At 33.8% G+C, this 16186-nt stretch overlaps 2 protein-coding genes across 4 annotated transcripts; both read right to left on the bottom strand.

Moving 5' to 3' along the window:
* Positions 1-273: 273 nt before the first annotated feature.
* On the bottom strand, positions 274-2706 carry LOC129316683 (putative disease resistance RPP13-like protein 1). Its single transcript, XM_054961081.1, has 3 exons — positions 2464-2706; positions 1883-2347; positions 274-1824 (listed from the first exon to the last, which is right to left on the bottom strand). The coding sequence occupies exons 1-3, from the start codon at positions 2704-2706 to the stop codon at positions 274-276; spliced, it is 2259 nt and encodes a 752-aa protein (XP_054817056.1).
* An 8223-nt stretch (positions 2707-10929) lies between these two features.
* LOC129314807 (uncharacterized) lies at positions 10930-15648 on the bottom strand. Of its 3 annotated transcripts, XR_008594279.1 has the most exons (6): positions 15248-15648; positions 14556-14739; positions 12545-12615; positions 12120-12251; positions 11759-11834; positions 10930-11355 (listed from the first exon to the last, which is right to left on the bottom strand). XR_008594279.1 is itself a non-coding variant. In XM_054958239.1 (4 exons), the coding sequence occupies exons 1-4, from the start codon at positions 15359-15361 to the stop codon at positions 11233-11235; spliced, it is 384 nt and encodes a 127-aa protein (XP_054814214.1). In that variant the 5' UTR covers positions 15362-15648; the 3' UTR covers positions 10930-11232. The 3 variants fall into 3 exon arrangements, 1 of the variants encoding a protein (XP_054814214.1); XR_008594280.1 differs by lacking the exon at positions 14556-14739; XM_054958239.1 differs by lacking the exons at positions 12120-12251; positions 14556-14739.
* Between the last annotated feature and the right edge of the window lie 538 nt (positions 15649-16186).

Here is a 16186-nt window from a genome sequence, read left to right as displayed (position 1 = left end):
CAAGATTCGATGGCAAACCTCCCTCAGGTAATGATTCCACTCGTGGGCAGCGTCTTAGTACTAGATGTTTGAGTGAGCAGAAGAGAGTGTGCATCCACTCAGGCAGTGATTTCAAATTCTCCAATTCTTCGAAGAGACAGACAATTAATTTGGGGGCCAAAAACCCTCCTTTGGGAAATGATACAAATTTTGGACACTTCTCTATGTCTAATCTTGCAAGCGAGTGATGGTATCGTTCTGAAATAGATATCATTTCAAGATTATTACAATCCCTCAGCCGCAATATCTGAAGATTGGGAAAAAATCCAGTGGAAAAGACACAAGACAGTCGCATCTTCCTCTTATCTCCATTTCAACAACGAAGTTATGACAGTAGCGCAATGGGAATTTCAGGCGAGGACAATCCCCAAAATTCAACTCCTCAAGGCAGGAATTGGCAATTGCATTCTCAATTTTTTCAATTGATAAGATTTCTGCAAAACATCCAGAAAGCTCAAGAACTTTCAGAGTTGATGGAACACATTCCATCTCCTCCTTTCCGTAATGTCTCAGGACCAATTTATGAAGAGATGAAGCCAACAGAATTGAATCTACAAGTTTCTCACAATTGACAATAACTAGCGTCCTTAGAGAAGGAAGTTGTGGAGGAAGGTGCCCTTTCAATTTGGGACAATTTTCTAGACTTAACTCTTGAATATGAGGGAAACTAAGCGACATATTTTCATACTTCCATTCCTCCCAGGCCTCCATATCTCCAAACCTCAAGATTTCCAGGGAAGTTGTATAAGAGCTATTCCCATGAAATTCTGGACCAATAGCTACTATACTATCAAACCCTACAATTGATAGTGACTTGAGATATGGAAAAAGGCCTAGTGATGGCAAGGAGGAACAGTATTTGCAATTCCTCAGCTCCAGGGACACTATTTTAGACAGTGAAAGATCTACAAACCAGTCCGGAAACCCATCACCACCATAGCTGCTAATTGAGAGCCTTTTCAAGTTTTGATAAGGTTGGAGCTTCTCCAAAACATCCTTATCATTTTGTGATTTTTCATTGTCCATGCTCCATTCTAATCTTAACTCCTCAAGGTATATCTTAGTTTTCAAATTGACTGCTAAAGCATCTACGGGAGAAACTATATTTTGCAACTCTGATATGGAAATCGATCCACAAAGATCAAGTTCTTTTAACTGCTTGATGTTGGTCTCTTCATATTTTCCCACAATAAATGATGACAGCACTTGAAGATTTTTTAATTTGCCTAATTGCTTTGGCATCTCACGCACAGCAGTTTCTCGAAAATCAAGATGACGCAGACTAATGAGTTTGTGTAAATCCATTGGCAACTTTTTCAAATCCCAACAACGCCACAACTTCAATGTCTGCAAATGATAAAGTTGACATACTGAATTAGGCAATATCCTTAGTTTAGTTTCTGATAGGTCCAAATAGCGTAAATGCTTCATATTTCCTATCGAATCAGGCAACTCGACAATGTTGCTAGAATAATCTGAGAGAGATAAAACTCGCATGCACGGAAAGTTCGACAACAAATCATGTATAACCTTTGTAGACATCCAGCGTGCCCAGTTAAAATCTAGCATGGTGAGAGGCAAGAACGTGCGTAATCTATTGGCTTGGTATAAAGCCTCAAATCGTTTTGGAGTTTCATAGATATCTCTCAAATATGAAACATGGCGAGTAAATTTTGATAGATTACTTGCTTCGTCTAACTCCAACCTATGGCAAAATTTGCCATATTCATCCTTTTGCCAAATCATTGACAAGGTCATGCATAACAAAATGCGCTTCATCTCCTGCTGATCGTTGAAAAAAAGATCTTGACAGTAGATCATGGAAGCATTGTTCTCCAATTACCCGTGCATCTTTGCTTTGATGAGCACATGGTAAAAAATTTTCTGCCATCCACAGCTGAATTAGATGGTCCTTGTCAAAGTCATAATCTTTGGGAAATATCGAGCAATAAGAAAAACATCTCTTGAGATAAGAAGGAAGGTAACGATAACTCAATCTCAAACTTGGGAGAATTTTGTTATCACTCTTTTCTTCCCATATCTCACTTTTCAAAATGTCATTCCATTGCTCATGAGATCCTTCCGTGTACAAAAGGCTTCCAATGGCTTTCAAAGCTAAAGGCAATCCTTTGCACTTTTTACAAATTTTTCTACCAATTTCTTCAAGGTCAGAGTTTGGGTGAAGAATATCTCTATCGCGTAATGCATATTTGCTGAATAGCAGCCAACTATCTTTTCCTGGCAAGAGCTTTAACGGAAGTGCTTTAGTTGAATTCATAATTGAAACAACTTTTTCACTGCGGGTAGTCTGAAGAATTTTGCTACCCAAAGCCCATGATTCAAAGGTAATTGCAATGCCTCCCACAGCTCATATCTTCATTCCACACATCGTCTAAAACAAGAAGAAATTTCTTCTGAGTTAACAATTTCATCAATTTGATTTGAAGCATATTTAGATCGGTAGTAATTGTCCTTAGACATAGTGATTGCCTCGTAAATTGTTCTTGTTACCCTGAACACATCAAACTCTTCAGAAACACATACCCAAACTTTGACCTCAAATTCATCCATCACCTTCCTATCATTGTAAACAAGCTGGGCAAGAGTAGATTTACCCAGCCCTCCCATACCCACAATAGAAATGACAGATAATCGACTGTTATCCATATCTGATAGTAACCATTCAATGATCGTTTTTTTTGTCATCACCTCTACCGACCATGGCAGCTTCATCCACCAATGATGTTGTAGGCAACCTATTTGTTATTGAACTCCTCAATCCAGCACCGCTACCACCACGTTGAATCAATTTTAACAAATGCTTTTGAGATGCAAGATGTTCTAGAAGTTCAAGAACGTTTTTCATCCTGGATTCAACTTCCTTCTCAAATGAACTATCAGAAGAACTGAAGAAGTTTCGTACCTTGCCAGTGAGACTGGTTTGGGTCTGAAGTTCAGCTTCCACCTTGCGCTTGGACACTTCGTAATCAATCTCATCTATGACATCCTCAGCCTCAAACACGGCATCTTTGACCATATCAAGCCACTCCTTCACCTTGGGATTAAATATCTGCTTTTGCTCTGCATCATCAACAACAGCTTCGATGGCTAACAGCTCACTCTGAACTTCTTGAGCAGTGTCTCGTTCAATTTTCGTTTCTTGAAGAAACCCCGAACATCAGGAGACGCCAGCCTGTCAAAAACCACTTGAAGAAAAGCAGAGAGAAAAGCACCACCAACCAAAGCTCCTGCCATGGATGAGTTGTTGTCGGGTCTGCAGATATGGAGGTCAACCGAAGGAAATGATTCTACAAAAGGAGATCGAAATGATGTGATGTATTAGGATTAGTTGTAAGGCTTGAAGATTGTGATCATGCCAACTTCAACTTTCACACGAAGACTTCTAATAAAAAGTTTTTTTGTTCCTATTTTTTTGGCCGTGTCCTTTTAACCTTGTTTTTAAATTTTTCAACGTGTTCTTTGATTTGGCTTTGTAAAGTGAATTTAATTTTTTTACATTTTTGCTTTTCTTAAAAATATATATCATTTTTAGTAATAGAAAAATCTATATTTAATAAAAAAAAGTATATATCTATATATAATATTATATACTCCTTGCAATCCTATTTATAATTACTTTCAACATATTTTCATGTAAATCTAAAAAAAAAATATAACTCTTTTAAAAAATTTAATAAATTTATAACTTATTCTTGTTAAATATGTATACTTTACTAACAAAAAAAAATGCATACTTTAATAATATTTTTTATTAGATTTAATGAGGTAAAAAATTATGATAAAAATTAATTACATGCTTTATAATTGTGATAAATAATCTATTTGGATTCCATGCCTATCCCTAGTACTCACACCATGTGTCTGTCTTGACGTGGTGAGAGAAAGTTGTGAGATGTGATCAACAGCTTTAAAAAATTTTGCTCAACCATAGTTATAATACATAAAATATCTCCTCAGCTGTTTTGCCTTCCTCATTAAGTGGTGAGATTAGCCAATGGTGAGAACGTTCTGAATCCAATGAAGGCAAGAGTAACTTAGTTTAGTGCCAAAGATGATAGAGCGAGAAGCAGTTCAACGGGAAAATGAGTTTCAGATTTTGGAGTCAATCTAAACCAGGAGGTGAATATCAAAAAAGCAAGATCAAGAGTTCAAAGCTCGACTAGTTCCAGTACACGTGTTTATTGTATCATCGCTCGATTGGGGTCCTGATCATTGTCTAGGTTCTCATCAATTATCTGATAAGAGTTCAAGTTGTAGCACATTTGGTGTCTAAGTTGGCAGAAAATGGTCCAATTGCTCAAGAGGAGTTTGTGAGAGTGAATTGACCAAACCGCTTACGTATTTCTTTGTTGTATATGTGCTCCCACAGACACAATTCTCAATGATCCCATGCTTCAAGTGGTTAAAGCAGGTATTCATTGATTTGATGTGAATTTGTCATCTGGTGCTCTAAATGCTCACCGTTTCATTAATTGGTCATACTTTTAATGAATTAAGAGTCGTTGATGACGTCTCACGGCTCTTTTCTTCACATATCACGATAGGAAGTGCAAGTACCAATGATAGGCAGGGAATTCAAATCCCTTATCAACCCCATTTTTTGTTTTTATTATTACGTTCTTTGATTTGGCTTTGTGAATTAATTTAACTTTTACATTGTTATCATTTATTTTTATATAAATAAATATCATTTTAGTAATATGAAAATATATAATTTAATAAAATATATATTATTGTACTCTTCGTTCAAAAATATATTGCAATAGTTTATCCGTTTTAATTTATCAGAAAACAACTGTCTTCTCACTGGACACTTCTTAATTAGTGGGGAAACTAATAGCTGCTGTTTGGTCAAATGATTTGGATCAATTTGGAGCTTGATGACATCACATAGATAATTGCATGTTTAATTCATTAAAATTGCTTGAGGACATCAGATTTGATTATATTGGAATACTCCCATAGGAAACTAATAGCTATTTAGTTCCTCTTTTTTTTTTTTTTTCCTTCCTTGGCCAACATTTAGTTCGATGCTTTGGACTTTGGCGTTTGATGATTTCACATTGAAAATTATGTGCAGAATTATAATATTGTGGTAGCCAGCTGGAGATTTAAAAAGAATAATACTTCCTCCCTTAAAAAATATAAGGCATTTTTAATCGAATCTCATCCCTCAATAAAGTAGTTACCTACTTTCAAACTAATCCTATATTTTCATATTTACCTCTATTAAACATTTTATAATAAATATAAAGTCACTATCATTAGGGATACTTTTTGAAAAAAGAGCAATCACCTCAAAAAGCTAAAAATATCTTACATTTTTGAACACCCAACTCCTCAACAAATACCTTATATTTTTAAACGGAGGGAGTACAAGTTATTAAGTTATCGTCATAAAATTTATTCATAATATAAAAAAAGTTTTTAGTGTGTGTTTAATTTTCAGTTTACATTTAGAAAAAAATCATTTGGGATATTCAATTATTTGTTGAATTTGACAAAAGTATACTCCCTCCGTTCAAAAATATAAGGCACTTTTTGATGTGTTAAATGTTCAAAAATATAAGATATTTTTAATTTTTTGAAATATAATTATTACCTTTTTTCTAAAAGTTCCCCTATTGATAATAATTTTATATTTATTGTAGGGTGTTTAATAGGGGTAAATATAAAAAATAGGATTAATTAAAAAGTAGGTAACTACTTTATTGAGAGTGAGATTCAATTAAAAATATTTTATATTTTTAAATGGGGGAGTATCTCAAATATAATTTAAATGTACTTTTGAGATTTACCCAAACAGGTCAATAAATCAACAATAAAAAAAATTCAAGAAAGGAATTTGCATCTCACTGGTTTCATAATTCCTCTGCTTTTGTTTGTAGTTCCCCTTTTTCCTTATGGATCTTTGGTAAATTTTCTTTGATTGTGTTCTATGCTTTGCTATTTGTTAAGTTTATTTAATTTTTCTGTTTATTATATTTTAATTAAGTGTATTTGATTAAAAATATGACAAGTAAATAATTTACTCAAACATATATTTCACTTATAAAATTTATATAGTTATTACATATTTACAAAATGTAGTTCTTATAATTTGATGAAAATATCACAATACTTACATACTAAGTTTGTCCTACATCCACTGTATAATTTAATTATGTTGAGAAAAGTACACAAGTTCACAAAATGGATGTATTATATATTTCTATAAATATTAAGAAAATATTAATACAAATTGTAAAATTGATTTTAAGAAAATTTCATGTTTTCATTCCCCCTATCTTGCAAGATTTTTGGAGTTATTTAAAAAAATTAAAATTTTAAAAATCAGACCAATTATTAAAACAGATGAAATATTAGTTTAAAGATTAATGGCTAAACTATGATTGAATTGTGGTTGAACCGGATATGATACATATATATATAGAGTAATTTTGTACATTAAATTTTACTAAATGATATTTTATGAAATATTTTTGTTTTTTTATGAAATATCATGATATACATTAATAAAACGCTCAAGAATATAACAGTTCTTCATCCTAGCATGTATGCAAGTGATTTTTTTTCGATGAAAGAAAAAAGAAACACAAAAACTAAACTCTAACATCAGACATTAAATTATCAGAGATAAAATCAGGAGGAGATGTAAGGAAAATCACATATCCTATTTGTTTCAAAGCCTCCTTCGCTAACAAATTTGCAATATAGTTGGCTTGCCAGCTGCACTAAGTCAAATCAATAGCCCAGTCTTGTTGTCTCATGCTCTAGATCTCTGAAATGAGGTCATGATCAAGATGTTCCAGTTGTTCATCATTATGCAGTGTCTTGATAACCTCTATGCAATCCGTCTCTATCACTATCCTTCTCCAACCCATGTCCCAAGCTCTCTTAAGTGCTCATATGACTCCCTATAACTCAGCATTCAGACTGCTATCATGGCTAATATGATAAATAAACCCATTCAAGAAACACCCTGTGTGGCCTCTAGTAACACCCACACATCTAGTGATAGCACCATCCAGCCCATTTGCACCATCTGTATTGAATTTAACAACTTCCATTTCCGATGCTCTCTATTGTACTCTATCTCTTTCCATCTTAGTAGATAAGAGTTCAGAATTTGACCAAGACACCAACGCTTGCACTTGAGCCAAAACCTCCAAGACCCCACATTTCTTTCATTGAAAGACTCTCAAGTTCCTACTGATCCATAACTGTTGGTAAAGAATCGCAAACCAAATATCCTATCAATAGCCGTTTAATATGAACCCTTGAGTTAGATTCTAGTCAATCCATTCCATAATATTATTGAAAGAATCCAATATTGCTTTCATCTCCACCAAAACCAGTCTAATCCAACAATCTACTACAAAACTACAATCTCAAAGGACATGCATGATATCCTCCGTATAGTGAGAGCACAAAGACACTTATCATCAACAGATGTACCTCTATTAACACAAAATGAGGTCATAAGTCTACCCTAGCACACAACCAAAGGAAGGTTTTGTTACGTTGGGGAATCGATGCTTTCCACACTCTCCTCCAAATACTCCTTCGCATACTACTAGTATCTGGGCAAAGACTTTGATAAGCTAATTTCACAGTGAATTCACTATTACTAGACCACCTCTATCGCGGCCTATCATCTCTTTTATTACCCCTGATGCGATAAATTTCTCTCAAAATCATATCAGGTAGATACTTCTCAAACTTATCCCTGAGCCAAATACCAGTTGAAGATAAATATTTCTCAACCAAGTCATCAGAAATCTCTTCCTAGACTTGATTGATAGCATAATTTAGGAGAGAATCATGATGTGGCAACCAACTATCTTTTCAGAATTTTATATTATTTCCCTTACCAACCTAACAAGCAATGCCTTTAATAGTGCCAGTCCAAGCATCAACAATGCCTTTCCAAGCACTTGACACATTTCTACGAGCTTCAACCTTTAGGAAAACGGCTTCATCGCACATTCACACTTGTATTTCTCTCTCATAAATTGTACTCACAAAGCATCTCTATGATGAACCAAACTTCATCCCAACTTCATCATGAAAGCTTTATTCTGTCTATAAGCATGTCTCAAACCCAAACCCCTTCATCTTTTCTTATGCACACATACTCGGAAGTCATAAGATGTAACTTTCTCTGTGAGTTAGAGCCTCCCCATATAAATCTCCAACACTTCTTATCAATCTTTTTACAAGTATGAATCGATAGTGGTGTAGATATATGCAAATGTTTTAGATGCAACAAAAATGAATCACCTTAGGCATTTGGAAACCTGTTTAAATTATAAAAAAAAAAAAGTTGGTTACTAAAGGCATATTAAAGCAACATTAAAAAGATTTTCATGAAAGTAAAATATTTGATAAAGAATCTATCCATATGGAGGGGAAAAAACTTAAAGAATTAACTGAAAAAAGAGCAAAGTTTAACCGAAAAAAAAGACAGGAAAAAAAAGTCGTGACTGATGAGCAACAGGAGAACAAGGTCCCACAACGAGAACTAATGCGTGGAGAGAGGGGACATTTCATTATATAAACTAGGGCTGTGCAAAAGTCTCCCAGTCCTGTCTGGTCCAGTCCAACCCGAGATGGTCTCAGTCTTGTTCGGTCTGTATAGTCACTGGTCCTTCAGGACCAAAAGGACTAAAAAGACCAGACTATTTTTTCGGGTTGGACTGGACAAGAGACCAAGCATCCGGACCACTTGGTCCAGTCCAGTCCTATTAATTTTTTATTATAATTATAATTAATTTATTTTTGACAAATGTTTAAAGTGTAATTGATGCTAAGGAGATGATTGCATAAAGATTTATTAAGTTTGTTTCTAAATTGTTATTGTAATATAGTGTTGTTGAATTTTTTGAGTACTGTTTTTATTAAAGTTTATAAATTTAAATAATTTAGACTATAACAAAAATATTTTTTTTCTTATTGTTAGAAATTATTATGGATTTATTATTATTATAAGTATTTTTACTATCTTAATTGAGTTTATTATGTTGGAATGGATTATTGCCTCTCATAGAATAAAAAGAGGGAAAAAAAGCTAAGTGAGTACTGGACTGACAGGACCAGTCTCCCAGTCCTATGGACCAAGTCCAGTCCTGTTAATCTTCGGGTTATCACTGGACAAGACTGGACTACGGGTTGCCTATCCCAGTCTTTTTCATGAAGGAGACCGGACTTCGGGTTAGGGTGAAGTCCAGTGCCGTCCAGTCTTTTGTGCAGCCCTAATATAAACACCGGGGATTTGGTTTTACGTCAGAAAAAAAATCAGTTTGTTAAAAATACAGTTGATAAAAGTTAGTATTTGCAATAAAATTAATGTTTCAATATTTTTTTTAAAGTGAATTTCACAAATTAAAAGTTGTTTGAATTATGTATAGTGAAATGTATTTTTGAATATATAATTATTAAGATATAGATTTATGATAATTTATAATTTTTATTATATAAATGTAATATATTAAAATATTTAAAAATTGTGATAAAAATTCTGAATAATATAAAATTTAATATGTTAAATAATAAAAAATAGAAATTAATATGAAGTTTGATATATTAAAAAAATGTATGAATATTTAATGTTCATTAAAATTAAAAATTTTAAAAGAAACTTTTTTTTAATGGTATTATGTGAAACTAGAAGGAAACAATAGAAGAAATTGAAAAAAAAAAAGAGGAAACTTCTCTTCAAATTTTGAAGTCTGAAACTGCTAACTGTAAAAATAAATTAAGGGTATTATGAACAAAATTTTAAAATATTTTGGAAAACACTTTTAAAAAGCTACCATTTTTTATTTTTAAGAAAGAACATTTAATAGTGGTGTGAAAAGTACACTTAAAATAGATTTTTTTGGAAAAAAAGTCTATAACCAAACAACATTAGAATTTAAATTACATTTTAAAACGACTTTTGAAACGGTGAAAGTGAAAATCAAACGGGCCGTAACGTGGTTAGGAAGAGTTGGATATTAATTGTCTTGAAGCACCCAAAAGATGGCCTGGACATAATTCCTATGAAAGGCCCAAAACTTATAGAAATTATTAAACAGTAAACTTCTGGGCTTTTTACAGTTTATCAGTTTTTGACTGGCTTGTCTGGTCTTTGACTGGCTAGGAGGACTGGTTTAGGTGTGTACTGGACAGGACTAATGGCCTGTTGAGCCGGTTGGCCCAGTCTCGTTTTTAAACCTTGAAAAAAATAATGTCCTCGCTTCTTAACCTAAGTAAGATCTAACGAATACACCAAATGGATGTGACACATACAATAATATAGGACCCCTTAAACATTATTTTAAGGTTCAATTTTTGAAAGTGTGTATGGAAAAATATTGCTTGGGAGATGACAACTTCTTAAATGATGTTCAAATTCATCAAGAGATTAGTCTTATGATTGCAGGATGTGAGGATATTTTGGGCACCCAATTAAAAAAAAAAATCTAATGAATACCACAAGTTGTTATTTCAAAAGTGTTTTCACTTTGACTAGATCTTCTACAAAACACAAAATAATTAAGTAGGCCAATATCATTTTGTTCAGTTCATTTTGTTCATTTGCCAAATTGAATGGCATGAAATCTTATAAAATGAGCTCATTTTATTATTTCGTTTTATTGTTTTCGTTTTAATGTGTCTGAATTATTTGCTTTTAAATAAATTAAAAAAAAGAATGGTATGAATCTTATTTGAGATAAGGTTCCTTTAGTAAAGGTGCAATCAATAAATAACATTTTAGAAATATCAGAGTTATACCATGAGGTATGAAGATTCAAATTTCAAGTATCACGATCTCTACTCATGCAAAATAGGAGCATTTTTATTTTATGCATAGTAAATGATCACAGTACAAGAAGGCAATCGAGTCTCTATTTCCCCTAACTCTGATAAAGCTTATCAAAACTTTTGCAAACCATGCACCAAGGCCTTTGCAGCGTTATGTAAAGGCAAACCTAAGGAAATGATGCTCACAACATCTCTTCAAAGATTCAACTTTCAAAGGAGTCTATGATACAACGCTAATAGAAACGCAGAGAATGTGAAGATATATCAGAGCAGCTTTAAAAGCACATAGTCTTCTTGGTAATCAATGCTTCGTGGGAGTTGTATTTATTAATGAATTTTGAGCAGTTGGAAAGCTCCATAATTTCAGAGCATTAATGGTGCTTGACACTGTCTTCTACCATTTGCATCTTTCTCACTTGAAGCAGAACTTTCGTTTCCTCTTGAGTACATTAGGCCTGACTCGACTCTATTTTGCCCCTTCTCTGGCTGTTTTAATGTAGCAATATGGGCCCAATGCCAAAAAAAAAAAAAAAATCTTAGAATAGAAGACAACTGAAGAAAATGACGTTGTCCTTTTGCATCTGGCTCCTATACTTTCTTTTAATTCAGCATAACAGAGGGCAAGCAAGCCTTGGAAAACACAATTCTAATAAAATAAACAAACTAGGTGGCATCATCAAAACCGTCAATAAATATTAAACCATTTAAGCGAAATAGGGGAACTAGAATGCAATTTGGTTTAATTTCCAAGCTTGGTTCAACAAAATTTTAATCATGGGTTTCACAACTCGCATTTTTATTTTTATTGTAATTTGGACCAAAACTATCATGAATTAATGTATGAAGGCATATGCAAACATGGATGTTCAGATCAGGAGATAGAAATCACCTCTAAGTTGAGTGATTTCCTCTTATTCCTTTCACGTGTAAGTCTATTGAGGTGCACCAGCATACTTCCCCCGATACTGCTAACCGTAGAAAGGGAATATTTCAATTATATATAAAACAAGAAGTAAAAGGGTATGTTTGGAAAGGGAATAATGGAGGAGAAGAGAAGGAAAAGGAAGGCTTCATCAAGACCATTCTCTTCTTTGGAAATCGGAGTTATGAATAAGAAAAGAGTAAACCTTAAGTTTTAAGATGGAAATTTTCCCCAAACAAGGAAAAGGGAACCTATAATATAAACATTATTTCCCTCTAGACAAGAACTATTGCCCATTTTGTAAAGTATAGAAGAGAAAAGAGTAAACCTTCCTTAGACAGCATTGAAGTCCCATGAATTCAATGGACAATGACAAAAGACAAACAGTGTTGTATCTCAATGTTTCCAAAATGAGGTTTACATCAGCGGAGACTCTTATGTTCAGTGGACAATAAAGAGCCTGCTAAAGGAAAAGAAGATGAGTAAGTCTCTGTACAATGCTAATACGATAAAATTAAAACTGTTTCTCTGGAATTTCAAAATGCAAGGAATTAAACCCCTGTAGTTTCAGTTTGAGGATTTATCAGACGAATGCAAATTACTGAGGGGGAAAATTGCATCAAAAATTAAGGTTGCCATAACCCTTTTATAGTACTATAATGATAATGAAGGAGGAGAGTAGGAAATTAAAGGATTCACTGAAACCTTTTTGTTGTTTGGAAACTATAAATAAGGGAAAAAGAGTAGACCTACCTTCCTTTCCATTTGAACAATATGAGGGGTATATCAGAAGAGTCACTTATGTTGAGTAACAGAATGAGAGCCTGCCAAATGAAAGAAAAGGTGAATAAGTCTCTGTTCGCAAATGCCATTACAACATTTTCTTTGGGATTCAAATTGCAAGGAACTAAAATACAGTTTATTTCATTTCATTGGCTCATACTGATTTTGCTTTTATAACTAACTAGTAACCGACCCTGTGCGATGCACGGGCACAAATCGACCATCATTAATATGACGGAAGACATTACAATTTCTCCTCTCCACAATGTCTTTGAACTTGTTTATGAAGAAATGGAGCCCACGGCATTGAAGCCATGAGTTTCTCACAATTGTAAATAACCAGAATCCTCAAAGAAGGAAGCTGTTGAGGAGCGTGCCCTTTTAGTTTGGGACAGTTGTCTATACTCAACTCTTGAAGATGTGGGAAATAACTTGAGATATTTTCACATTTCCATTCCTCCCAACCTTTCATATCTCCAAACCTTAAGATTTCTAGGGATGTAGTATTAGAATTAGTTCCATAAAATTCTGGACCAATTGTTACTATACTAGAAACCCTACAATTGACAATGATTTGAGAGATGGAAGGAGGCCTAGTGATGTCAAGGACATACAATATTTGCAATTCCTCAACTCTAAGGATGCTATGTCGGACAATGAAAGATCTGTAAACCAATTTGGAAACCCGATACCACCAAAATTGCTAATTGATAGCTTTCTTAAGTTCTGATGAGGTTGGAGCATCTCCAGCACATCCTTGTCCTTATGTGACTTTTGATTGTCCATACTCCATTCTAACGTCAATTCCTTAAGATGTACCTTGCTTTTCAAATTGACTGCTAAAGCATCTATGGGAGAAACCACATTCTGCAACTCTGAGATAGAAATCTATCCACAAAGATCATACTTTTCCAATTGTTTGATGTTGCTCTCTCCACATTTGTCCACATAAAATGATGTTAGCACCTGAAGATTTTTCAGTTTACCTAATTGCTTCTGCATCTCTCTCACTTGAGTTTCACAAAAATCAAGATGTCGTAGATTAATAAGCCTATGCAAATCCGTGGGCAACTTTTCCAAATCACAACAATGCCACAACTTCAATGTTTGCAAATGATAAAGTTGACATATTGAATCAGGCAATTTCCTTTAGTTCCTGATAGGTCTAAATAACGGAGATGCTTGAGATTTCCAATTGAATCAGGCAAACTCTTAATGCTATAATAATCAGACAAAGAAAAAACCCACATGCAACTGAACTTGGATGGTAGATCAAGAATAATCTTGCTAGACATCCAATAAAGAAAATTTGTATAGCTTGTACTTCTATGACCTTGCATAGATAAAGGCAAGAGAGGGTGCAATCTATTAGCTTGGTATATAACTTCAAAACGCTTGGAAGATTCATAGTAAGTTCTTAAATATGAAACATGGTGGGTCATTTTTGTCAAATTATTTGCTTCATCTACCTCGAACCTATGGCAAAATTTTCCATATTCAACTTTTTGCTAAATCATTGATAAGATCATGCATGACAAAATGTGTTTCATCTCTCACTGACCGTTCAAAAAGTGACCTCAACAATAGATCTTGAAACAATTGTTCTCCTACTTCTCTTGCATCTTTGTTTTGATCAGCAGATGGTATAAAATGTTCTGCCATCCACAATTGAATTAAATGTTCCTTATCAAAATCATAATCTTTAGGAAATATTGAGCAGTAAGCAAAACAACTCTTGAGATGAGAGGGGAGGTAACGATAACTCTATCTCAAAGCAGGGAAAATTTCACTATCGCTTTTCTCCTCCCATATATCACCTTTAAGAATGCCATTCCATTGCTCATGGGATAATTCTGAGTACAAAAGGCTCCCAATGGCTTTCAATGCTAAAGGCAACCCTTTGCACTTTTTGCAGATTTTTCTACCAATTTCTTCAAGTTTAGAGTTTGAACGAAGAATATCTATATCATGGAATGCATACCTACTGAATAACGACCAGCTATCTCCTTCTGGTAAGGGCTTCAATGAAAGTGTTTTAGCAGAACGCATGGTTGAAACAACCTTTCTGCCACAGGTGGTTAGTAGAATTTTACTTCCTGGAGCCCCATGATTGAAAGGTGATTGCAAGGCCTCCCATAGCATATAATTTTCATTCCACACGTCGTCTAAAACAAAGAGAAATCTTTTCTGAGTCAGATGCTCTTTCAGTTTAATTTGAAGCATATTGAAATCGTTGGCATCATCTTTAGACGCACTGATTGCCTCGTAAATTGTTATTGTTACCTTCAGAACATTAAACTCATCAGAAACACACACTCAAGCTTGAAGGTCAAATTCACCCGTCACCCTCTTATCATTATAAACAAGTTGAGCAAGAGTAGTTTTACCTAACACTCCCATACCCACTATGGAAATGACAGAAGTTGACGGTTATCCTTGTCTGATAACCATTCAATAATCTTTTCTTTGTCATTGTTCTAGCTTCATCCACTAATGATGTAGTTGGCAATCTATCTGGTAAATACACTTCTCAATTTTGCACCACTACCTCTTTCATTCAATTTTAATATATCCTTTTGAGATGCAAGATATTCTAGACTTTCAAGAGTTTTTCATCTTGGATTCAATTTCATTCTCAAATGAACTAAGAGGAGCAGTAAAGAAGTTTCGAACCTTGCCGATAGCACTGGTTTTACTCTCAATTTCAGCTTCCACCAGGCGCTTGAACGCTTCATGGTCAATCTCATCCAAGACATCTTCAGCATCAAACACGGCATCTTTGTCCATATCAATCCAGGCCTTTACCTTTGGACTAGAAATCTGCTTTTGCTCTGTATCATCAACTACAGCGTCGATGGATAACAGCACGATTTTTAACTTATTCAGCAACGTCTGGTTCAATTTCTGTTTCTTGAAGAAGTCCAGAACATTGCAAGAGCCAGCCTGTCAAAAGCCACCTGAAGAAAAGCAGAGAGAACAACTCCACCAACTAACGCTCCAACAATTAGTTCGTTGGGGACCTGGGGATCTGCAGAGATGGATTCAACAGAAGGAAATGACCGGAGGATGCAAAATTGGAAATGATGCACTGTGTGTTTGGTTTGGTGTGCATGGCTTGAAGATGTCTCTTTCCGAATTCCGATCATATTGACCTCGTTTGATTTTCTGTTGCGTTATAATTAATTAGTATAATTAATTTATAACGTAATACTGTTTTTTTAAAATTAATTTTAATAAAATTAAAATATTTAAATAATTTAATCAGAATTAATTTTAACTATATAAATTATTATAAAAATATTTTTTAAAAAATTAAATTATTAATAAATTTATATATAATATTATTAAATTTATTAAATTTTATTTAATACAAAAATAAATTATTAACAAATTATTGATTATTAATATGGTAAAATGAGAATCAAATAAGCTTGTATAAATAGCTTAATAAAAAAATTGATAATCGATTATTTCATGACTGTGCTGTTTGGATACTTTCTTTTCGAAAATCGATTTCCTCCCAAAAAATTGATTAATGAGGTTAATCAAACAGGCAGGCAGAAAGCTGTCCGGAAGACTTTTTTTAGTTGTTACATCCCCCGCTTCACATCC

Source organism: Prosopis cineraria, unplaced genomic scaffold (assembly GCF_029017545.1).
Source record: "Prosopis cineraria cultivar Desert tree isolate PC_DT_omini unplaced genomic scaffold, ASM2901754v1 PC7, whole genome shotgun sequence".
NCBI classification, from domain to species: Eukaryota; Viridiplantae; Streptophyta; class Magnoliopsida; order Fabales; family Fabaceae; genus Prosopis; species Prosopis cineraria.
The sequence above is the reverse complement of the archived record's forward strand: the minus strand, read 5'-3'. Positions and strand labels throughout refer to the sequence as shown.

Coding starts and splice junctions, on each gene's coding strand:
- LOC129316683 (XM_054961081.1), bottom strand. CDS start 2,706: ATGGATAACAGTCGATTATCTGTCATTTCTATTGTGGGTATGGGAGGG. Junction 2,348..2,463: donor CAAATCAAATTGATGAAATT/GTTAACTCAGAA, acceptor AAAATTCTTCAG/ACTACCCGCAGTGAAAAAGT. Junction 1,825..1,882: donor ATCAAAGCAAAGATGCACGG/GTAATTGGAGAA, acceptor TTCAACGATCAG/CAGGAGATGAAGCGCATTTT.
- LOC129314807 (XM_054958239.1), bottom strand. CDS start 15,361: ATGGACAAAGATGCCGTGTTTGATGCTGAAGATGTCTTGGATGAGATT. Junction 11,835..12,544: donor TTGTTCAAATGGAAAGGAAG/GTAGGTCTACTC, acceptor TACGGTTAGCAG/TATCGGGGGAAGTATGCTGG. Junction 11,356..11,758: donor GGAAATCACTCAACTTAGAG/GTGATTTCTATC, acceptor ACATTAAAACAG/CCAGAGAAGGGGCAAAATAG.